Source organism: Anser anser (assembly GCF_964211835.1).
Source record: "Anser anser genome assembly, chromosome: 2".
Classification (NCBI taxonomy): Eukaryota; Metazoa; Chordata; class Aves; order Anseriformes; family Anatidae; genus Anser; species Anser anser.
Window position 1 is genome coordinate 101160110 of NC_139721.1, and position 24406 is coordinate 101184515.

Consider the following 24406-nt stretch of genomic DNA (forward strand, 5'->3'; position numbering starts at 1 on the left):
GATTTCAATTTCTATAAACTGGTTATGTAGTTCCACCACATACAATTAGGAAGGTAGTAATGAAATGGTTATGAAGTCCCTTGGCATTCTGCAGTTGCCTTTTTTTTTTTTTTAATTTTGTAAATAACGTCAGCAGCATTCTGGGGGGAAGTGTTTATGTATTTATTTATTATTGATTTAAAAAAAATACATTTAACATTACTAGTTATTACAAATCCAATCTCAGAGACATGAAGGAGATAAGCTGTTTCCACATTATTAAATGCAGGATGCCTAGGGAATTGAGGAGATTTATCCTTTATATAAATATATTAAATATTAATGAATAGTGATTACAGAAATTAATTTATAGCTGCATTTAATTTTCTGATAAATTCTCATGGCTTTATTCCTTTGTTGCAAACAATGCATATTTAAATATAGCCATTTGACAAATACCTTGGATGTCTACAGAATGATCTTGTCCACTGATCAGAGTGCTGCAGGATAAGAGAGATGAGATAAAGTGGTAACAGTTTGAATCCAGTCCATGCTCTAACTGTGACTCAAGAGGAGAAGCATCTCACATCTTTGGAGGGGGAAAAAGAGGCGACATAGGAGGATTCAGAAACTTAGCAAAGGTTGCTGTTTCTTACTTCAGGATACACTTGGCCCTTTTGAGAAACAGTATCTATTGTGACCTATTTTAAAAAGCTAAAAGTGTCTGATTTACTGTTTCTTATTAATTTGTACAGAAAAAAATGTGTTTCTACCATTGGATATATATATATATATTTTTTTTTTTAGGAAGAATTGCTTGCATTTATCTTGTACAACTTTTTATCCTCATTAGCTGTTTTTTTACTTTTCCAGCTGCCAATAGTATTTATTGTTTTATGGTTTATTTTTATTATTGTTTGAGCTCTGGTCTAGGCAAAAAACAGCTCCAGAGGAAGGGTTGGTTCCAGTTCTTACATGGATTTGTTGCATCATCTTTGACAGGTTGGTTTTGGGCATGCTCATGGACAATCTGTGCCTAAGTTTGCCCATCAATTAAATATGTGGAGGACATGATATTTCTTCTCGTTTTTAAAGGTCTAAACAAATAGATTCAGGAGAGAGCTGGACTTTTCTGTTGTGTCAGGTTTCTGAGGGCTAAACTCTAGCAAGTAGGTTTGGTGTGAACCTTATTTTACTGCACCTGCCTGTAGAGCTTCTAGATCCTCCAAAATTGTTATGAACTCTTTTTTTTTTTTTTTTCTTTTCTGTTTTCTCTGTGTAGATTGCAAGTGGGAGAAACATGAAAACGAGATAGCTAAAACAGTTCTGCCATGGGTGCTTATTTTTTTTCCTGTTCAACCTTTGCCTGGATTGTCTTGGGAATAAGGCAAATGGGTGAGTCTTAATCTGAGTGCCACCAGAGAGTTATGGGAAGTTTCTACAGAGCTTGGATGGCTGAGGAGAAATAAGCTTTTGTGTCTAGGCTGACACAAACACACTCTTCTTTCCCTGAGCATGGTTAGAAATGGGTCATAATTATCCAACAGGAGGAATTTTGACATTTGAGAAATAGGCTTTCAGCGATTAACTAGATTTGTGTGATTAAATGTCCTCTGAAAACTTCAGCTAACAATAAATTCATCCTTCTGTTAGCAAGACAGGGTGATAGTTGAGGGAGACCTAGGGAAGAAGACACAGAAGAAGGAAAAAGGCAGATGTAGACTGTCAGCTTCAGAAAACATGGGGACCAATTCCCACCAGTTCAGCTGTGAAACAGAAATAACAGAACATTTCCACGCAGAAAAGTGCGCAACAGCATTGCACATACGACAGGTTGGCAAAGGTATCTGTAATCAGGAATTGCCAGTCTCATGAGTCATTTTGCTGAGTAATTCTCACTGTGGCTAACAGTGGTGGGGAGGCATGTTTATCATCCTCGTGTTAGGCTGATTTTAAACAGCAGTGGTTTCTCTGTCTCATTTGAATCGTCTGTTAGTGTCTGGTACCAATCTGAAAACCGGTGCTCTTTAAAACACATGACAAATGTATGATAAGAGGGAATTGCCACATTGCTAGATCGAGGGATGATGAGAGGATGTCTGAAGAAAGTATTTAAGTCAGAAGTGGAAGAAATGCAGATCCATTCTGCAGGGCACAAAAGGAGTGGCTCAGCACTCGGTAGGCTTGCCAGGACCTCTGCAGACAGCACTGTTTGCCTGTGCTCCTAGAACAGAATTTACTAGAATATAGCTTGATGCTGATGTGCCAACCCAAACCTATGGAAGTCAATGAATGTCTGCCTTACTCTCACCAGTTAACTTTGTATCACACCCTGCAAAAGTAAGGTCATTGCCTGTGTAAGAGTTCCTGGCCACCAGGATGCAGCAAATCTCTCAGAGAGCACTGGTGCCCCTTGCAGAGCAGAGAAGCAAATTTCAAGATTCAGGAGCAAAAATGAATTTTGACCTAAAAGGCATGTGTTAAATGATCTTTGGTTTATTATTTTTTGTTGTTGTTATTGTTATTTTTGGAAAATCAGCAGAGGGGTTTGAAAAGTCTAAGAACTGTTGAGCACTCAGAACTGGGACGAGCTCCCTGGAAAAACCCATCCCTGGGAGCAGTGTATGTGTTGGCCAATGTGGATTTGAGTGACATGTCAACGAACAGTGTCAGGGAAGACTGCAGACCCGTCGGGAGTCTACTGGTTCGAGCATTGATTCAGACGTGTATACAAATACACTGAGCTACTCTGGATCTTATCTCCTGGCCCGCTGCCAGGTTCATTTCCAAGCTCAATGTTTCACGCTGCCAGCCTGAGTAATCTATGTCTTTGCACGTCTGGACATACCAACTCTGCTTGCTGTTGGTGAAATGCATGCTGTTGTCTTTGTGAGAAGGCAGACAACCCCTCTGTACTGCTCTGCCACGCTATTTAGAGGCAAGCAATGTTCCATGAAAAGAGGAGCTTTGAAAAAAGCTTTGTCAAGCTTTTCTACCCTCTGGGGTGAACATATGAGAATCCCAAGCAGACAGAATAGTATACAAAGGTGTTTCCACAGTACTACGGTGTGCCTGTCTAAAAAATTGAATGCAGGGTCTTCAGTCTGGTGTGCTGTTTGGAGACATTTCCACTTCTGTCCACCAGACAAAAATCTCACAGGGTTGTAAAAATGACCAGTCCAACACGTTGTCTGGAGAAGCACCTCTGGCTGTTGGAACTGTTCTCATCAGTAGGTACCCAGAGCTGAATCCTTCCTGCAGAAGTAGCCATTAGCACCTTCAGTAGTACTGCTGCTTAAGCTTCCTCTCTCCACCTTGACCCTGCTCTGCCGTCTGCACTGAATCCACGTGGTCAACCAGATTGAGGAGGCTGTCCTGCTGAAAAGAACATTTCTTTTGTGTTCTCCCTGATCCAGCCAATATATCATTTCTCTCAGGTGGGTCGCCACACAGGTGCATGAAAAGTGAAGCCAGCACATCATGTTGTAGCAGATGCAGGGTAGCAGAAACACATGGACTAAGTGCAGAAGTACGTGCTGTTGTACCTTCATGTTTTTTGCAAAGGACATGATGTTTAAACATAAAAATATACATACAGCAGGGGTTTTGTTTAACTGTCACTTAATCCCCCATACCTGTAAGTGTCAGCGTGTGACTAGTTATCCTGAAATTAAACAGAGATGTGGAGGCTCAAAAATGAACAGTAAAAGATGTTGATGCATGCCTGCTTACTCTAAAATGTGTCAGGACAAAATCTGTAAGCTCCTACCAAAGCTGGAGGATGGTCAGACTTTCACAGGGGTCCCCTTTTTGCATGATTAATTGGAGCTCCCCTGTATTCAGCTGAACTGTGTGAATGTGAGAGTGCAGAATTTGGCCAAATAGATGTAAATTTGGGAAGAAGTCTATCACACACGCCTGGACTTGGCTTTTTCAAATATTTGTCAAAAACAAATGTTTGACCAGAGCTCTTACAGGAGGAAAAATGTTTGCAGGGTTTTTTGTCTGTTCTGAAATGTAGGTGAATGTAGTGTGGTAATGACTGTAGACTGATAACAAACGAAGCAGCTACACTAAGTCCTTGGAAGAATCTAAACCACAGTAAGTCAATGATTGGAAGGACCCCATGGAGTATCGTCATTGCTGCTGAACTGACTGACAGGGATAAAAATAAATACCTTACTAATCGTCCTAGTTCTAATAGAGGTTCTTGTCATTTTTATTCACAGATTATTGAGCAGAAAATCATTCAGACCACTGTCTCTGAAGGTAGCAAGGCAATGTGTTCCCGCACAGAATACCTTGGGTCTTTTGTGCAAATGAGCCCTAACAGCTTGAGAGAGTGATGAGCTTTTTGGGGAAAGTAGAGGGTTAACTGGTGACACCGTGGGACTAGCTGAAATGTGGTAGAGAAAACTGAAGACACGGAACTGGGGCAAATTGGCTGCAAAATGGTTGTGAAAACTGTTGAGCCTAGGAGATGGTGGTAAGGCCTAAGCATTTTGCACTACTGAATTGTACTTAATATGGTGGTGATGGGATCCAAGGAGCTCCAACATCCACCTGGGAGTACTGATGCAATCCTGCTGGATGAGGGGCAGACTATTTTAAATCCTTGTCATAGGAGCTGCTTGGTTGTCTTCCCTTGTTCAGCGTTCACTACTGTTGTGCACTCTGCAGAGGATGGGAGTTTGATACAGAATTAACTACGGAGTTGGACTGTTAGAAACAGTCCTTGTTATTTGGAAAGATGCGGGCTGTCACTTTCAGTGCATTGCCACGTGTCAGCTTTTGCAGTAGTGCGTGGAGTACGGAAGACTCTACAAGTCTGTCAGATAAGTGAGTTCATTTCAAAACTTCTGACTGTGGGGCACATTTGACTGCTCAGTTTGGGATGTGAGCTCACTCCTCCTGGCCTCTGTTACCTCGGGAAATTGGCCCCCACAGTAAACAGAGAAGAAAGATTTCATAGTAATAATACAAGCAACTGCCATTATCACATCATTAGTACTTCTTGTCATTTATTAAAGGCAAATAATAATTCCTTGTCATTCCCTGGTGTTACAGTAAAAATGCTCTGTAATTCTGTGTTGCAAAACCGATAAAAGCTATCAAATGAGTTCCAGAAAATGAATGGACCCCAAACCTATGAATTTCCCAGAGGATGTAGGAAGGAGTTTTTAGTCTCTGGTTTTTGGACTTGGGGATAGGTGAAAAACAAGCTATTTTACTTAGACTGAGATTGTTTGAATGACTCCGCACCTGCTCTGGAAAAGGTTTGGGAGTTGACAAACAAAAATTGTTGGAAACAACCCCTGCTTGGTGCTTCCCTATGCTTGTTACTGTGTGATCAGTAGCAAAAATCCAGCTTGCATGCATTTCTAGTATTATGATTTCTTTTTCATTCTTATTTATTTATTTATTTTAACACAAACAAAAAGTCAGCTCCTAAATTCAGTGAAACTGTGAGTATTGCTCTGGTTTCTTTTCTTTTCCTCAATGGTACAAGTGGACTGTGAGCTGACTAAGTATGGCTTTGGCATTTATCTTGATATTTGGCACTTCTGTCATGACCTTTTACAACTTTCAAGCATACCCCTTGAGAACAACCATAAAGTGATGCATATTAGAGAAGATCAAGGTTATTTAAATTCAATTATTGGTTTGGAATCAAGTTGCCTGTCAATGTAAAGTAGAAATATTGTGGAAAACTCTTGTTCTTTGTCGAACACAGTTCAGTGAGATACAAGGATCTGGCATTCAAATATGAAAACTCAGTCTTAAATCTTGTGTTCCCCTGAAATAACGAAGTACGTTATTTAAAAGTATATTAAAAGAGTAGAATGACAACAATAACCTTATGAATTATCTACATTATTCCCACCAATTGTATGAAATTTAAATGGAAAAAATATTTCAAAACCAAAACTTTTAAAGTACAAATTCTGTATGTCATTTTGTCCCATAGTGTGCTTTTATCTCCCCAAAGCTATAAACCCATAAAAGAACAGGATTTGTGGTGGTTGTAATTGGACTCAGTACAGTGTGTTACAACTGGAAATTGCTAGCCCGTAGAGAATTATTAATAAAATCAAGAATTTCAAGGATGGGGGCAGGGACAGAAAGCTGTCTTTGGATGTTTTTTCAGCATGACTTTAAACCTTGCTCAGGGGGGATAAAATGAGATGATATTGGGAAGAAAACTACCTCACCAGAGCTTGTAGTTATTGCTGTTTTGAATGCTTATGCTGCTGCTCCACTGGAGCCAGATTGATCCATTTCTAGGCAATGGTCATTACATATCGTTTCATACAGAAAATGCAATGGTTTTCTTTTAAGTTGTCCTCTCTGGTGGATGTTGTTATGCTGAATCTTATTTCATTATATTGTAGTTTTGAAATATTAAGATATTTATATCTTTGGTAACTACAGGAGAAGAGTGTGAATATGATCCAGTGTTTGAAAATATTTATCTTTGTGGAAGAGAAAAGTATCTTTGGAAGATGAGCTGTTCCCACTAGGGGGAAATTCTATTTTCCATTCCAGCATGAGAGGGAGATGTGTGGAGTGCCTCCAGCCTCGAGTGAGCCCTGATATGTTTAAACACTTGTGCTGGTGACAGGATCTGTCATCCCTCTTATCTGACTGACTGCCCTATTCCCATTCTAATGCAAAATATTTTTATTCCAAGTACAAATAAATTCTCTGAAAATAATGGGTTTTAAAATTGCCTTACATTACTGCATTTGCGATTTTTTTGGTGAGCCACCTGGCCTTTAAAAATATAAGCAATTAACCCCACATATTTTGATATTATTGGAGCCACTGTTTCAGGGGTTTAGTCAAATAATACTCATCAAAGTTGAAGAAAACAGCACAGAAAAAAAGGGAAACTGAGAAGGAAAGGGGAGCCAAGGAATGTAACCACATCCTGAGACTGATTCTTTCATAGAAGAGGTATGTCAGGTGTCAGACATTAAGTGTATGTATGTTATGAGGGGTCTGTGTAGTCTAACTAGCAGGATGCTGCATCATACAATCATCTGTACACACTCAACAGAAAAAGAAGGTATACGTCTCGTATACTAAAGACCTGCACTCCACCATTTAAACCCATCAGAACCAAATAACCTATCTGTCACATTTAGGTTTTAGTCAAAACTCATGTAACTCGACCTAAGCCATTCTCTTGACTCCACCAGGCTTTGTATCAGTCCCACACGAAAAACCTTGCTGGTATGAGCTACAACTGGCACTGTAAGAGTGGATGAGCGCAGCCCCAGTGAAAAGCCTTGGAGAAGAATGTAAGGTTTGCTGTAGGATTACTTCTGTCCCTCAATATCCACAGACAAGGACAGGCCTCAGAGGCCTTGGCCCTGGTGCGGAGTGTGCTGAGAAAACCCAGCATTCCTGCTTGCTGCCCGGGGTGATAACCTCTGGCCCCAGCACATGTCACAGCACAGCCATCAGGTGATCTTGCAAATTGGTACGTCAGGTGCGTGCACTGTCATACGACCCAGTGTTTAAGTTCTCAAACTTTGTGAAAGACAAATGTGCTTTAAAGAATCCTACTTTACTGGAAAACAGAAGGTCTGTAGTTTAATGCCACAATTTGTCTCTCTGTTACTATATGACACACAATGAAACTTACGGGGAAGAAAGTAACTTCCATGCAAGGAATATTCATGCTGTTCTCAGCAGATATCCCTCTTTGTTAATTATGTACTTGCATCTGTGCAGCTGCCAGAGCCTAGTTCTTCAGTGCCAAACAAAATCATGTAAACTTAAAGAATATATTTCAATTCTGGTAAAGCCTTGCAACCTCTCTAAGCCCTGAGGGTAGTACCACCCAGTCTCCCTTTGCACAGAGGGGTCTTTCCCGAGGAGCGTAAAGAAGCATCACTAATGGCTCATACTTGAGTCCAGTGGGTCTGCTCACAAGAGTGAAGTTATTTGCTGAGACCTTTACAGTACCAAGCCAAATACAACTTACAGCAACAGCTCTTCTGTACCAGGGACAGTGAAAGCAGAAGTGCAGGTCTGTCTTTCAAGTGAAACTCCAAAAGGAATCACAAACTGCATCATCTTATGTTGCTCATCAACAGGTTTTATATTCTGTATCTGTTTTAAAAGTAGCCTGTGTTTTTCTTTTTTTTTTTTTTTTGGACATAGATTAATAAAGCATAGGCATGTGTTGCTGCCCACTGCTGTTTTGGACAACCCTGTCTGTGGTCAATTTGCGAACAGAGGATGCTATTGTACATCACGCACCTCCCGTGCTTTGCTTAAGAATCCATAGGCTGCTGGAGCCATGCAAAACGGGCTTACATTTGTCCTCCAAACAGTGCTCCACAGTAATCTTTTCCAAAAGTGAAATGCAGAGTCAGGACGTATTTCAGCAGCGAACCAAGAAAGCAGCATCAGAACAGAAACATTTTCATTGATAACAGATCATGTGGTCAGCTAGCTAAGGAGGATGAAAGAAAAAGATATTGTATCTATAAGTCTAAGTAAGCCTGTGGGTGTGTATTAAGGACTTAACTCAATTTGAAAAATGCTGCCCAAATTTGTTTCTACTGTGAGTAAAGTGTTTCTAAGCCTCAGATGAGCCATTATATTTATCCAGCATGACATCTGTTAAAATATTTTTGAATGAAGAGCCTGTATGGAGCATACATAATAAGATCGCTTTTGTGAACGTTTGTATTCCTAATAGACAAGAATGGCTCATTTGGAGCCATCCCAATTTTACCCTGTTTAGGAAGTGTGTTAAATCCCAGATGAAAACCCACAAAATGTAATTAGTGGAACAAAATTTAGTGCATATGCCCCACAGCTAGTTTTTACATTGCAGCAGCTTGGCTGTTAATTTTTCTTCTTCTTCTTCTAAGTACTGAAAACAGTGGATTATCAAGTTATGGACCTAATCACATCACAAAATCAAGTATTACTTCCTAGTGCTTCCATATCTTTTTTTAAAAAAAAAAAAACAACAAACAAACAAAAACTATTTTTAAAGGGACCCAATCCTCTTTTAATTAAGAAAATAGAACAAGCAGGCTCATAAACTTTGACCTTGGATTATAGTCTGGCAGGACTCAGCTAATGGAAAGGCTCCCACTGAAATAAAATGGTCAACTTTCTTGAGTAAAGATTTGTAGGATCTGGCTTCTGGTTCGCCAAGTTTCAGTCCAAAGCAAATTTTACAGCCAAGTTATAAACATTTGAAAAATGGAGAGTGTAATGGAAACGCTGACACAACCTTAACCATAGAGGCATAAGTAAGCGCAGTGTTATAATCTGGCAGTGCCATTTTGACAGTGGTTATACGATAATGCAATCCAGGCCTGGAGCACTTTTAGCTAAATGTATCAATATGAGCCTAATTTACTTAGACCTTCATGTAGTCGTTCACATTAAAAATCTCTAAGACTCTGATATATATAGATCAAGACAGTTTCTTTCTCCCTGATTTATACCAGACAGGTATATGTTAAAGTACACAGTAAATAGCAAGAGTATTAAATTGCTGAGGCGGTGTTTCTTAAGACTTTCCTTCAGACCACCATTTACTAAACAATATCATAAGAGCTATATATCCTTCAGCGTGTTAATATGTAACCAGAACAAACAGAGGACATAGGAAAGGTGGAGAAAAGTTAGATATATAAGCAAGAAAAAGTGAGTTATTGATTTTATTGACTGGTCTGTTAACTTCTGACATTGCAATAAAGCCTTATTTATTTGTATACAGAAGACTCAATTACATAGATACATATCATTTTAACAACTGGGTTATTTACAGGAGAATTGCAGCTTCATAAATAATATAGCTCTGAATTTCTCAAGCTGATGTTTATCCATTGTTACCATTTAGGGATTTGTGGTGTCCACAGATGCTCTTTGGAAGAAAGTCATTAGAATAACATTAAGTGAAAACAGTGCTATTATAACAATACACAGTTGAAGTACACTAACACATACAAATGGTATGCTTCCTGATGACTGAAATAAAGTCTGTTACATCCTGTTTGCTGTATACACCAATCTTATGAACAAGAATGTCAGCTGTACATATTATGGTAAAGGGATAGATTTTCCTTGGAGACACTTTGAATACCGTTTTAATTGAGAAGACCATAAGTATGGACACAATTATTTTTTGTTTATTTTTAATCTAAATTGAGTTTTGAACCCAGACATCTCTTGCTGAGGTTCAATTTATGTGGTATATTGTTATCTGCATCATCAACAGGTCATACAGAATAACAAAGGGAACAGTCTGGGAGATTGTTAATGGAATGACTGATTGTGATCAGAAACTCACTTGGGATTATATAGTTAATAGTAAGCAAATATTATTTCCTCTAGGAATTCTTCATTAGCCAGCATGTGTTGTGATGTTAAGGAAAGGCAAGGTGAGGAGAGTAGGAGCTTTTTGTGCCAATGTGAGAATGCAAGGAGACATGAAGTGGCTTTGTGCCAAACATGACATGGTTACCCTACAGAGCTTGAGTGCAGGTTCCTTCAGCATGCAGGAAAGGCAACTGCAGAGCCCCAGTTTGCAGACATTGTACCATGTCAACTGTGCTTGCCATAAAGATGGGGGCAGTGTCAGATGATACGAAATCTGTGACTGGAGGAAGCTGCATGCAGGTAATACCTGCCAATGCAGCAACTCTAATTTTACAAGCTTCTTTGATCTAGGACTTCTCTAAGTTCTGAGATACTAATCATACTCGCCAGGTGAGAGATTAAAAGGTCTGGTGGAGGTCTCAGAGGAACTCTGTGATGGTTAAACCTAATTTTTGCTTTTGTCAGATTAGCACCTGATCTCTCAGATTTTTTATTTTATTTATTTATTTATTTATTTATTTATTTATTTATTTATTTATTTATTTTCAGTTATGACAGCTATAAGGAAAGGTAGGTGAAAGTGGTAGCTGTTTCAAACCAACCCTGATTGTCCTCTGTATCACGGCAGGAAGGCAAGTAAAAGGCAGGAAAACTAAAAGAAAATATTAAGAACGCAAAGGGAATCCACATCAGGTGCACTGAGCCATGCATAGTCAATGGATCTGACTTGTCGGAAAGGTGGGCCCAAGGCCCTCTCATGCATGCAGCCAGATGCAAGACATCTGTCTAAAAGCAGTGTGACTGTTAGAGCGATGCTACACGTACATACCAGCACAAGGTAGCACATGCAGAGCACCATGCGAACACAGCTGTGGGGCTTCCTCACCAGGACTGGCTGATGTTGGTCAGCTGAGTATATGGGCAAAGTCCAAGTCTGTCTATATGTATCTTTAAACATTAACTTTATTTATTTATTAATTTCACATGTAGCTAAATTCTTCTAAAGGGTTACTTGGGACAAAATCACAAGGTACAGCTCTTAAAGAAATACAGAATACTTTAAAAGTGTTTTCTTTGAAAGTGTTTTTAGAAGGAATCAGTGATTACTTTTTGCCCAGTTCAGAATTATGTTTAGTAGGCACGTACACAGTCTGAGATCTGACATAATCCTCAAAATAAATAATATGAAAAATGGAAGTTGATGCTGGTTTTGTGTTGTTGTGTAATGGAGTTAGAATAATGACAGGACAATAATATAATAGAATTCTGCAAAGCCTTCACTCTGCTTGACTTTAAATGGAAGTAAAATCTTAGAAATGAGAGGACAATAAAATAATGCTTTGTAAAAAGGATAAAAGAGTAATGTTACCTAAGTCTATTAGTGACATAAAACACTATGAATGCACTTAAATTAATAGCATCTTTTACCAGTAGATATTTTTCAATTACTGTAATGCTGAAAAAATAAACAGAATAAAAATATAAAAATGAAAAAGATGTAGGAAATTAATTTGTTTAAAAATAAGTATCTATATATAGGCAGGCATACACATGTATATGAATGCAAGCATTCTCATGGATTAGAAACAGTTTGTGTATTCCATGTGGTTTAATCCTGTTAGGATGTATCGCAGTGCCCTCTCTCTCAACTCTTTGAAGCAAGTTGCCTGCCACTTGATATTTTGGCAAAGCTAAGTCGTGCAGCTTTTTTTTTTTTGCTGATTTCCTTCCTGCATGACATGTTCTTACAACAGAGGTCTTGCCATGACAAGGTGTTACTAACCAGTAGGTCTTTCATGCAATATGATTGTCTGGGAATACATGCCTGTTATGTATAAAGCTTTTTAATCTCTGCTGTACTCTCAAACTGTTCCGAAAAAACTAATCCAACACGTGTGAAATCCAGCAGGAGTTTGACATAAAGGCAACATATTGCAGGAACAACGTCAAAATGTTTGTAAGCCACTCAGTCCTTTATTTAGGGTATTTTTAGTGTGTGAAAGACCATCCTAGTGGTTTCACTATCATTGTCGAGGGTAGCTCAGACAGCTGTTTGGATGTGGGAGGGAGGCAGATGGGATGGTATGCCAACTACAAGTTCTTTTTTTTTTTTTTTTTGTATTTTAACTTTTAGTCTACAGAGGAGGAGTGGAATGGAAGTGGGGACAACCAAAAGTCCTTGCCAAGTGTTTTAAACGTGGTTTAGTGACAGTCAGGCTTGACGTAGCTTGCAAGATCTGGCCAGCAGAATGAATGGTCTTTAAAAAAATAAAGTGTTTGGGAATTCCTGGCAAAGTCCTTTGTAAATAGTCACTACAGTTGATTTCAGACAATAGCAAAGAGACAGAAGTTAGTTCAAGATTAAAAAGATCTGGAGGCATGTGTACCAGTAGTTTCTGCGGCTGGCAGCCACACTTTCATTTGAAATAATGGCCCACCCTGCTGAGCCACATCATGAGGACATGCTGCAGACATCAGACAGTGCAGGCTACTTTCAAAGGGGAAGGGCTGTTGAATTTTTGTAGCTAGGAATTTTTGAAGGTACGTGTGCAGCTAAATAGGTTTATAATGTGGACTTTAGCAGGTTTGTGATTTAGCTTGATCTAGGAGCGTGGTCTCCTGCATACAGAGTCGCTACTGCTGTTAAGGTTTCTTCACAGATCTTGGCTGGACTCCTGCAGCATGCTGCTCTGTGGGACAGCTCTGTCAAGAGTCTCAATAAAGTCTGAACAGCTGAACAACCTGTAATGAGACACTTGATGGAGCTGCCCCACAGGGCTGTGTAAAGAACACAGCAGAGAGTGTGAAATTGTTAAAGACACCACAGGGATGAAACCAGACAGTGAACTCAGGAGCAAGAGTGATAAACCACTGTTGCTTGACCATACTTGCTGGACAGGACACTCCAGTAGCAGTTTACATATATTGTGGGGTACATTTCACTGAACACTGGCTCTGCTGAAGATGTCAGTGCCTGGTACTTTTACTGGATTTAAATGAACATCTCCTCCCTTAACTAGATATTTCCCACTCACTGAACCAGACAATTTGAATTCCTAAACAGGCTCTCATAGATCTGACTGGACACTAGGCTCACCCCCTCCTCACCTTACAGCTTTTTCTTTCCAGTCCCTAGAAGCTGTGAGTTAAATTTCTGTCATTAGATCAGATCAGCCCTGCCCTTTGTAAGTAAGTCTATTAAAGGAACCTCTAAAAACAAAAGAAGTCAGCCACACTACCCTTCTCTTCCCCCCAAAATCCTAAATTGCACACTAGAGGCTGCCCACACGTATTGCCAGGCATTCACCAGCCTGTAGTGCCAGCAGCCAACCCCATAATACATAAATTGTGCAAGGTTCCCCAGGCAAACATCAATGTATATATCCTTATAAGATACCATCACAGTGTGCCTTATTTGGGGGAAGGTAGGGGAATCATATTGGGAAGGTAAGTGTCAGGAAATTGTCCTTTTGGTAGAAAGCCCAACTTGCCCCCTACCCTATCAAGAACAAAACTACCCACACAGATAAATGCTGTAAAAATCATAACAGACATGTTAGTTAGCTATAGAAAGATGGCAAACTGTGGAAGTTGTTCCAAAATAGATCTTTTTAATGTGCTCACTCTTTGGCATTTAGTAAGCTGGCAAGGATGGAAAGAAAGGGAAGTTTAATTTAGAGAAGCCTCCTGCCCTTCTTAGCTAGGGATCAGCTGCCCAACATGAAATAATAATGCATTCAACTGTCCATCTTCTGGTAAGTAACCTTTATCATCATTGCATTCACCAGCACTAACAGCAAACAGTGAGTATGAAATGTTGTATGAATTCAGGGAAAACTGATAGGGTCTTTGTGACCTTAATGTGATTATATTTGTGCTAATGCATACAGTAGAAAAGAAACTGGAACTCTCAATACGAAGGGTCCTATTCATAAAAAATGTATGTACTATTAACAAGGGATTTTTATGCACTGTACTTAGGGGGTGAAAAGTAGAATGAGTCTATTTTGAATAAAGAACATACTTTTGCAATTATATTCCTTCACTTTTTCTGCAGTGGCTATGCTCCTTTTCTCACATGAAGTATCTAAAGTGGAAGAATATTCACATAGGCACCAATAGGTTTTTTTTTGCAGTTGCAGAAAGGAAAAAGAAGAAAAGAAAAGACAATGAAAAAAGAGCAAAGATAGAGACGTGAAAGAAAATTTGAGGCGGTTGGCAGAGCTGGAATTTTGCATTGTCCATGATTTTTGTGCCTTTGGTAGTTTTTTGTTTGTTTGTTTGTTTGGTAGTAAATATAACTGGTGGATGCCCATGAGAAGTTCTCTGTAGCATGAATCACTTTAATAGCTTGATTTTCATTATAAACAGTCATGAAGGTTTAATGTTGTCAGTCCTTATCCGGAAAGATGCAGGTGTGTAAATACAAGCATATCTCTATGCATATAGGTAATGAGCACAGTCATTTCAACTACCTTATGGAAACCTTGCCGGAAACGATCCTTTAGGAGGAAATATCCCCAGGGAGCAGGCAAAGGCAAGGGTTTGTGCACTGCTGGCAGACTGATTCTGAGCTCGGCAGTGATTTTGGTAGCTTTGCTGTAGCAACTGTGTGGCAGTTTCAGATAAGTACAAAACTGTGGGGTTTTACTTACTTAAGCACTGAATGATACAGTCAGTAAAGCAAATTTGCTCTATTCATTCAGCTGTCTAATTCAATCCATTTCAAAGGCAGGATTTTTAGCTTTTCTATACAAGATACTGCATTGACATATGTGTCAGTATGCTAGATCAGTATGGTGTTTCCTTATCACACTACAAACATTTTAAAAGGTGGACTAGAAGATTTTTGTATGTAGGTAGGGAAGAATTAAGAGTGAATTAAGTTATGTAAATTGAGACAAAGGAGAAAAATTGACATTGTGGAAAACAAGCTTGGATGTCTTAACTAAAATGATCAGCAGTAAAATAATGGTACCAATAGTTGTAACATTGCTAGGTTTCAGAGTTGCCAGGTGCTGCTGGTAACTCTGCACAAGCCCTGGTCTTCTGTTTGGTTTTCTTTGTGAGGCTGAAATCACTTCCTAAAAATAACAGCTCAGAAGCAGAGGTCAGCAGGAAAAGGTGAATTGCTTACCGATCTGTGGGTTAACTTGATATAGAGAGAAGTTTGATACGATCCAGATGAGTGAATTATATGCCACATCTTGGTCACAGGCTGGAAGAAGACAACTATCTGGCTACTAAATTAAATATGAGAAGTCCAAGCTTGAATACAGACCTTTCAATGAGGGATTCATTAATCTCATTTACTTTCAGAGCTTGGTTTTCTTTGCTAAACTTACAGGAATATCTCCTCTCGTAACCACATGATAATACCAGTGTAAAACAAATACAACATTCAGCATAAAATCTGAATTTTATCTCATGCAAGTATTGTAAAATTTGGATGTGTTTGTGAAATTCTGTGTAGCAATCTGATTAGTAATGATGAGGTGATTTGGAAGGGCTTCCTGCTACATGCCCAAACTCTGAGGCAGCAGGAAAATAAAAATAGTGAAATTAAGAGCTGCAGTATGGTGCTTTGTGGCAGAGTGAGGATTGCTTGGAGAGGATGTTACATTTTTTTTCATTAGCAGCTGCATCTTTTTCTTTCAGCTATTAAATTTTGCCAGCAAGATTGCTCCTGGTATAATTGCTGACAATTAAGGGTTCATATAAGGAAAAGATGAGTTACTTTAATCAGAGATGATGGACTTCCACACAGCACCTGATGATTTGAATCTTATCAGTCAGACTATTTCATTTATTTAAAAAAGTTGTCTATTTTTTCGTGATAATATGGCTTGTGATTTAAATGCAGCTATGAAAACCCAAGCTCAGAGTGGGTTTATTGGTTTTAAAAATGTAAGACTTTTTTCTTACAGGCTCACATGCTCACTTTCATGATTTCGTTCTTAAAGTTGTATCTTTAATGTATTTTCAATGGGAAAGAAAAGAAGTCTACTCTTGATTTCTAGTTACAGTTGCTGAGAGATGCAAGCAATTTACTGTCAGCCTGTGGAAATGTATCTAAGTGTTTTAATATGAGCGGTTGCTTTCAACACTATGCTTTTTATTAATAGTGATTCATTTAAAATCTTTGCTTAAATGCGTATTCCAGAAGGATTTACATATTCTTTTGACTACTGAAAATCTAGTGTTATTAAATTTAATCCTGCTTGTTTTTCAAAGCCCTGAGCACTAAAGAGAGATGGCTCAATATCTCCTGGGTTCTGGTACAAAGATGAGACATGTTAATTCTGAATTAATTTCTTGAAGACCACAAAGAAGTTAGTTGTGTCCAGATCATCTGCTGAGGCTAGCCCCATGCTGTGGTTCAAGCATAGGCATTGAGCGGAACTTGGAGCAGAGTTTGAGAGGAGGCACAGGAGCAGGTGAGGAGGCACAAGAGCAGGCACAAGCATGCTTCTGCATCTGAGCCAAGAGGTCGAGGAAAGAACCGGACGGCGGTGTTTAACACACGCCATCACATCTCCTGCAGTGCTTCTCAGTGTAGTCACATTTGGCAGTCAGTTCCAGGTTCCCGGCCAGGATCGGACATGGTGTGTGCCAAGGGCTGCTGGGACGTGCAGTGCAAAGCATGCAGGTTCACCTAGCCAGGGATGCCCCGAGCATGTTGTGCTTTGACCCAACCCACACTCCTTTCCTGAACAATGTAACTAAAGCTGAAGAGATATGGGTACCTAAACCGTGCTGATTTGAGAATCTGGATGCGAATCCCTCAGTTCATTAGGTGCCCATTTGTAAAGGGGGGACTGGAGCCCCCCTCGTGGAGCGGGGCACCGTGAGATAAAGACATAGGGAGCTAAGTTACCTGTTAGGTTGCTGAAGATGCGTATGAAACAAAACAAAGTAAACTGGAAAGCCTTATTATAACTAGTGCATTTACAGCAGTAATTTCACATGAGGCTTGGAGGCCTTGGGGTGTGGAATTTTTTTCCCTTCTTATATTCCTCTTGTGGTTTTCTCATTTTCAAGCTATGTATTGTTGAACAAGATTTTTGCTTGCTTTTAGGGATTTTTTTTTATTTTTTGATAAGGGAAGATTAAGGTTGCCTTTGTTTTACTTAGCTTTATTTTAAATAATATTTTATTTTAAGAGGGTTATTTTACAATGTTTACAGTGCACTTCAATTTTTTATTATGTCATGCCCTCTCTGCCCCTTGGTGGGATGAGGGGTGAATGTATGTATTATATAATTTATAATTAATTTATGATGAATCACATATGATGAATACTGCTTATTAAATATTAAAGCCTTGTCTACAGTCATGCTGTACCATGGCAGTAGCACTCCCGTCTGTTCCTGTGGTTGTACTGAGCAAGTGCATGGACTTGGGCTGTGATGGCAGTGCTCAGTTATAAGAAAAATTTTAGCCCCCTACCTAGGCTAATGGTGAATGGAGAATTACCTCTACTTTCAGATCGGGTGCCCTGTTTCTGCTGTCTCCCTGCCCCAGGTGCACCGGTGCAATCACAAGTGTAATGAGAGTACCAACTTTGCAAAACCTGCTTGAGAGGAGAGGAGGTGCTGCTGGTAGCTCCCCAGCTCTGTTTCTTGCCACGATCCCCCTTGCTGGTAGAAAGCTGTACAGCATTGGAGGATAGCCCAGCAGGAGGTAACAGCCTGGATCTGGACAAGTGGAAAATCTAGGCTAGGTTTTGACAGCTCATTTTTATTAGTAAGGAGTGGAATTTGGACAGTGGAATAATTTACTTGCAGAGGTCATTCCAGCATCTGGAAGTAATGAGCCACCAAATAAAGGTGGGAAAACTGAGGGGAAAAATAGTGTGGGGGCAAACACACTGCTAGGTTAGGCCAATGGTTTTAACGAGGTTTTTCTTCCGGCTGAGTAACAATGAGTCTGTGAATCAGAAATAGTGCATGTGACAGAGCTCTCCCAGCTCTTCAGATTTTCTGAACTCAGAGGAATCCACCCCATTAACGTTATTAGGTAGAAAAGGAAAAGTAGCCTTTTAGTGGGGTTTTGTGCTGTACTTGGCCTTCCTGGGAGCTTTGACCTATGCTTCTTGCTGAAGACAGTGTACAGTAAGGAACAAATATTGTCACTCTGTGTGATGCAGCAGAATTTAACCCTGAAATTCTTGCTTCTCCGTATTTACTGCCAGCTCAGCAAGCAGATTTTCCTGCATGTTTTGAAAAAAATATTGACTCTTGAGAGACTGTTATAGCAGGTAGATTGGGAGGGGACTAAGTACCTTGTTAAGTGTATGAGGAATAGATGAGATATATTATGGGATAATACAGAAAGTATGGAGAAAAGTGAGAAGGTCATTCTGAGAATAGGGTATGCATAATTTCATACAGGGTGCTATGTAAGACCACATTCATGCACGTGAAAGTGTGTGCTATTTTACTGGCATGCCTGTATCACATGGGAAGTGAGCTAGAAGAAGGAGGCAGAGTGTTCAAGCAACAGAATTAAAAGATATATCATCTGTAATGAGTGACCGTATGAAAGGAATGTAATTCTAAGTGATTCCAATTAGTGCAATGCAAAAAAGGAGTGCAATTAATTTGGCTTTATGATCTTGTATAACCCAGTTGTACAACATACAGCTTGTGAGATGAAACATTGCAAAATCCTTAGGGTACAGATAAAAGAAAACAGTGGTTCTTAGGATGGTGGTACCATGTTAAAAATAGGAAAGCAAAGGCATATTCATTTGGAACTTCTTATTTATTTTCTGGGAGCTCAAGGTATAGTAACTGCAATTAAATCTAATTCTAGTAAATATTTGACTCCAGATTTGCACTTCTCCCAAAGCTTTCATAGGGCAATTTAATGACATGACAGATTATCAAGAGCTTGTTTTAATACTAACTAAATCACAGAGAGATCTTAGGCCTTAAAATTGCATAAACAAAATTGATTTATAAGACTTGATCTTAATGGGGAGTGATATATACATTGGTGTTGAATCTTTGATCTAATATCACTTTATATATGAGCTGTGATGAAAAGATTAAAACACAAAACAAAAACAAAAAACCCAAACCTATAACATCATGTGGAAATTACCTAAAGTAAAATTGTGTTTAGTAGCACCTTATACATAGCACCTTATTGTGTATAGGAGGAGTCTGTACTGAAGAAAACCTATGTTTGGTCTTAAGGGTGGCAGCAGGACTAGGATTGTAATGCATTTGAAAGAAATGTTTTTCACTGAATCATGCATAACTAGTTACGTTTCTTTTAAGAAACTCAGATGAGTAAATTGAACACAAAAAATATAGTGACTGCGTTTCTTTTTGCATGTTATTAGGCAATTGTTGGCGTGCTCACCAGTTATAGTAGGTCATCTTATTCTCATTATTAAATCAGAGTGGTCATGAAAATGCCAAACATATTTTTATAGAATTCACTTTATAAAATGTCAGCAAGTCTGTGTGTTTTTATTAGTTCCAAATCAGATATTTCAACAGAATGTTTGTAAGTATTCCCAGAGCAACGTCCATTTCTGATTTGAGACCTCACAAATATATTACAAATTAATCAGATTTTCTGATTTCTGCATAGTAACCCTGCACACTTATTATTTAATCCCATTCTAAAATGCTCTTATGATTGACACCTTGCTGTAGAGATAGAAGTCAATTGAATAATATGTAGCAGTCAATTTTATTTGTACCTTAATGTGCCAAAGTATTTTTTTCACATTTCCATTATTTATAAGTCTGTCCCCTTAGAGAATATACAGAAGAATTTGTTTTAAATGAGCTGATAATACCCTCTTTAAAATTTATAAGTATGACAGAATCATATCTTTTTTCCTTAGCACACCATGGCGTGCCAATAAACTGGTTCTGAATTGTCTTGCACTTGCTATTCATAGGACAAACAGTGGAAAAGAGCATCTTGTTAAGGCTTACTTAGAATGGGATTTCAACCATGCATCAGAAAAGAAAAAAAAAAGAACAAAAACTGTCGTAACTAACCAGGAAACCTGAAGTCATTGCCAGGATTTTCTTTGTAAAAGACCATAGTAGTCGTGCAGCTACTTCTGATACTCACTGTCATTCTTTCAGCTTCAAAGATAAACGTGGGCCTGACTCTGCCATCAGTGCTGAAAAAGTTTGTAGATTGATGTAAGTCCTTCACTTGGAGGAAGTGGACAATTTGGGCTTAGTTTTCAAAACATCTTGGTACTTTCTTGCAACAGATAGGACATTTTCCTTTCTCTTGTCCTTTTAAAATCTGTTCTGAAGACTTCAGCAAAATCCAGTAGGGCTGGACTCTGTTCTGTGCTTAGCAAGTCATTATCACCCAGCATATAGTTCGATTGTTGGATATTGATCATCTCAATAAATGCTCAAAAGCCTTGGTTTCACAGAATTTTGCTCTTCCCCCACATACAATATTGAAAACAAGGGGAATAGCTGTCATTTGAAAGCATACTTGTTCTCAGCCTTTTTCTTGTGCATCATATAGCCTTTTCTGCCTCACTAAGCGGCAACAGAAAACTTTATTAAGATACAAAGTATATGCGACTTGATTGTTTTTCAGATAATTTCTGCTTTCAGAAATTAGAAAGGCTGATGCTCACCTAAGCGTAAAAAATGCAGTTCCCACACACGCGGAGTGCTCATGTACTGTATGTAAACTGATGTATAATGCAACTCCCATTAGCTGGGTTGATGATAGCTTCAGTTTCACTGCTGTCAGATTTTTGTATCTCTTGAATGAGTTGGCTGGTCTGAATGAATGTTAGCATAATTTATGCAGCTGATAAGTGATTTGAGTGCTTGAGTTATTGATAAAGCACTTTAACATATCATTTTCAGCTTGATGTTATGTGACATCAGAGTAGAAGATAATGTGCCAGTCCTCAGGCTTGGTATTAAAGATGATCTCCTCTTTGAATTCTAGAGGCCAGAGGAAACACAGTGCTGTCTGATACAAGCCCAGGTGACCAGCACCAACCCAGTCAGTCCCATCCTGCATTCCCTGTTGGACCTCAGGTCAGTATCTTTCCTTTAAACTAATTGGGGCATGCAATTTGATGAAAAGTGAGTAATTGTGATTGATCATCTTTTATCTATATAATGTGGAAAACGTGATTCTATTTGGCTGCATTCTGTGTTACAAAAAGGGAGCATGTATGTATGTATCTTCTGTATGTTTTAAAAGGTATTTGTCTGGAAAGGTTAGCTTTTTGTATGTTTTTCCAAAATAAATGTAAGCAGCTTTGCATATTTAGGAGGTTAAAATCTTTGAACTTCTCATAGATGTTATTTTTGAAATACAGGTCATGATTTAATATTAAAAAGCTAGTGCAATTTTAATGCAACCTTATTGGCTCTGACAGTTCAGCATGTCACACACAGCTCTTGCATTAGTAAAGGCATTTCATTATTTTTTATGCCAGATATTTATTTTCTTTACGGCAAAATGTAAGCATAATAGCACGACTCTGTTCAACCTTTTAAAAGATTTTCCATATCGCTTCATAGTTTTTTCCAAGTTCAACCATACTCTAAGAAGATACTTAATGTTCTTCCACTTCACAGGACAGTCTTGCATACTGCTTGGTCCACACAGCTTCTGGTAATTGTTGCTATAGTGTAGTCAGCTCCTACCAATCAACATACAACTGGGAAAACCTGTGAAGTGTTGGCATTTAGATACTGGTAGGCCGACTTGAGTTAGGCCTTCTTGTGTTCATGAATTATTTTCAGTGCCTGTGTAATGAATTTTCCAGTCTAGATTCAACTGGAATTGCTATGATGCTACATGGCAGTTAGGCTTACAGCTTCAGTCCGTCAAGTTTGTCAAAGCTTTTTGGGTTGGTAAAAAAGTATGTTTGAAGATATTGGAGGCAGGGCATGTCTATATTGGAACACTAAAGGATCCCAAGCAGAAGTATTAATGTGTAATACTGTGCACAGTAAAATAGGTGCGCTGTCTGTGTTTCATTACAGCCATTACTGACAGCCCAACAGTTAGCCTCAGCAGTAGCAGGGGTGATGCCAGGAGGCACTCCAGCCCTGAATCAGCCGATCCTTATTCCTTTCAACATGGCTGGGCAGCTGGGGGGCCAACAAGGACTGGTCCTAACTCTACCTACAGCGAATCTCACCAACATCCAAGGGCTGGTAGCAGCAGCTGCAGCAGGAGGCATCATGACTTTGCCATTGCAAAATCTACAAGGTAAGTCATCTTCAGCATTTTTCTAGTAGAGTCTTTTGCCTGTTTGTGTCACTTTGTCTCTTTTAAACAGAGCAATCTCTTTATCCGATGAAATGTTGCTCTTGATACTTATTGAAAGTTAATGCTTGGATTGGTTTTGAATACTTGAGAGATGCTTAAGGGATATTTGCATTTTTACAAAACTGGAGTGGAGGCTGGATTCTTACATTCTTTAGGTCAGTACTGTAAAGTACTTGAATGATTCATTAGCCTTTTCTGTCATCAGTGATCAATGTTCTTTACTCACAGTTCAGTTGAAAATTTCAAATAGCAGCGTGAAGACAAGTACTCTGTTTCACCATTGCTGATTAGAGTAGCTGAATGAATAAAGGCAACTAAAAGCACAGTATTGCATGAAAGTCACTTTTTAAAACCTTTTATTATAAAATCAGAGCTTCCTCAGTTAGCTGCCATTACAGCCCAGGATATGCATTCTTGTACTTTCTGTGGGAGGTCTGCTTTATCAATAAGGTTCTGCCATCTGTCATCCAAACTGTTTGGAGGAGTTGCACGACGCCAAACCACAGAAGCAAAAAGTGCGTCATTGCAACAGTCCTACACTAAGGTATTTGCTGTATTCTCATAGCCTAAAATCAGACTGAAAAAGCAGTTCTATGAGACACTGCGTGCCTGTTTTCCCCTATCATTCTGTGCTGTTAGAAACAGTACTCAATTGAAACACATATGTTATGAAATACAGATGTATTTATTTAATAGTCCTAATTATCTTGGTTGCTTCTCAGAAGGCAGATGCTGTTGAACAGAACTGAACCAAGTATAGTTAGATAAGAATTAGCCAAAATATTACGAGAGAATTGTACAGCTTTAATGGAAGAGGATGGTAAGGAAGTGACTGTGCAGTGTGGAAGTAGTAGAGGTGTGGGCAAGAAATATCAACATAAAACTTTAGCTCCTTCAATTTGTTTTTGTTGTTGTTGTTTGCTTGGTGAATTAATGTATTTATTATTTCTTGCTGACATAAGTGGTAGGAAGCGTTTACCACAGACAAAATGGTAATTTTATTAAATGAATGCTCTACACTGCACCCTAAGTAGTTTTTGGGTGATTATGCTATGGTTGCTATTGATTACTTGATGAATGGTTTGAAGCACCAAATCCTACAAGTTGTGAAACAGCAAAGGGAGAGACAGCTCATGTGTTGAACAAACTCCCTTATGAACTACATGCACAGTACTCTCACCTGTTGGAGCAGCTACTTGCCTTTACCTTGTGCATGTTTTAAAGTTTAATGTCAACAGACCTCTCTTATCATAGTTGTAAATGGTTTTCACTTTAATGTTTAAAATAATGTCTCTCTCATACCATTAAGCTGCACCGAAGAACCTGTCATTCATAAATCATAGATGAAAAGGACACACTAATGCACAAATTTTGCTTGTTTAAAATTTGAGAGTGCATGTAAAGTAGGGAACTGAAGATTAAAAAAATAATGCAGGAACAGGAGTGGGTAAAAGCAGATATAACCAAGTGAAGGGGAAGTGGCTTTTTAGCGTAGGTGGATGATGAAATCTTAATGAAGAAATAGGCATTATAAAAATGTATCCTTCCACTCTGGAGTGCTCCAAGTTATGTCTGCTGTGTATGTAGTAGTATAAATAAACATAAGCTCGTGCAGTTCTTACGTCATTTATTCACCCTGCATTACCAAACTTGTGGGGATTAAGCCAGGCAACCTTTGCTCTTTAGTTTACCTATAGGTATGTAATTGCTAGCTAGAAGTTGCAACCCTGCTGCCAAATAAATGTTTCAAGCATTGACTTTATTAGGCAGAAAG

The 24406-nt window shown here is 38.9% G+C and overlaps 1 protein-coding gene across 2 annotated transcripts in view; it reads left to right on the forward strand.

The window, feature by feature from the left end:
• The window catches only part of POU6F2 (POU class 6 homeobox 2), a 328223-nt gene that overhangs the window by 114470 nt on the left and 189347 nt on the right, over positions 1 to 24406 (forward strand). For both annotated transcript variants that reach the window (XM_083823117.1, XM_083823118.1), the window contains exons 3-4: positions 21292 to 21383; positions 22344 to 22572. In XM_083823117.1, coding sequence (XP_083679243.1) covers positions 21292 to 21383; positions 22344 to 22572 — 321 coding nt within the window. The remainder of the gene's footprint in view (positions 1 to 21291; positions 21384 to 22343; positions 22573 to 24406) is intronic.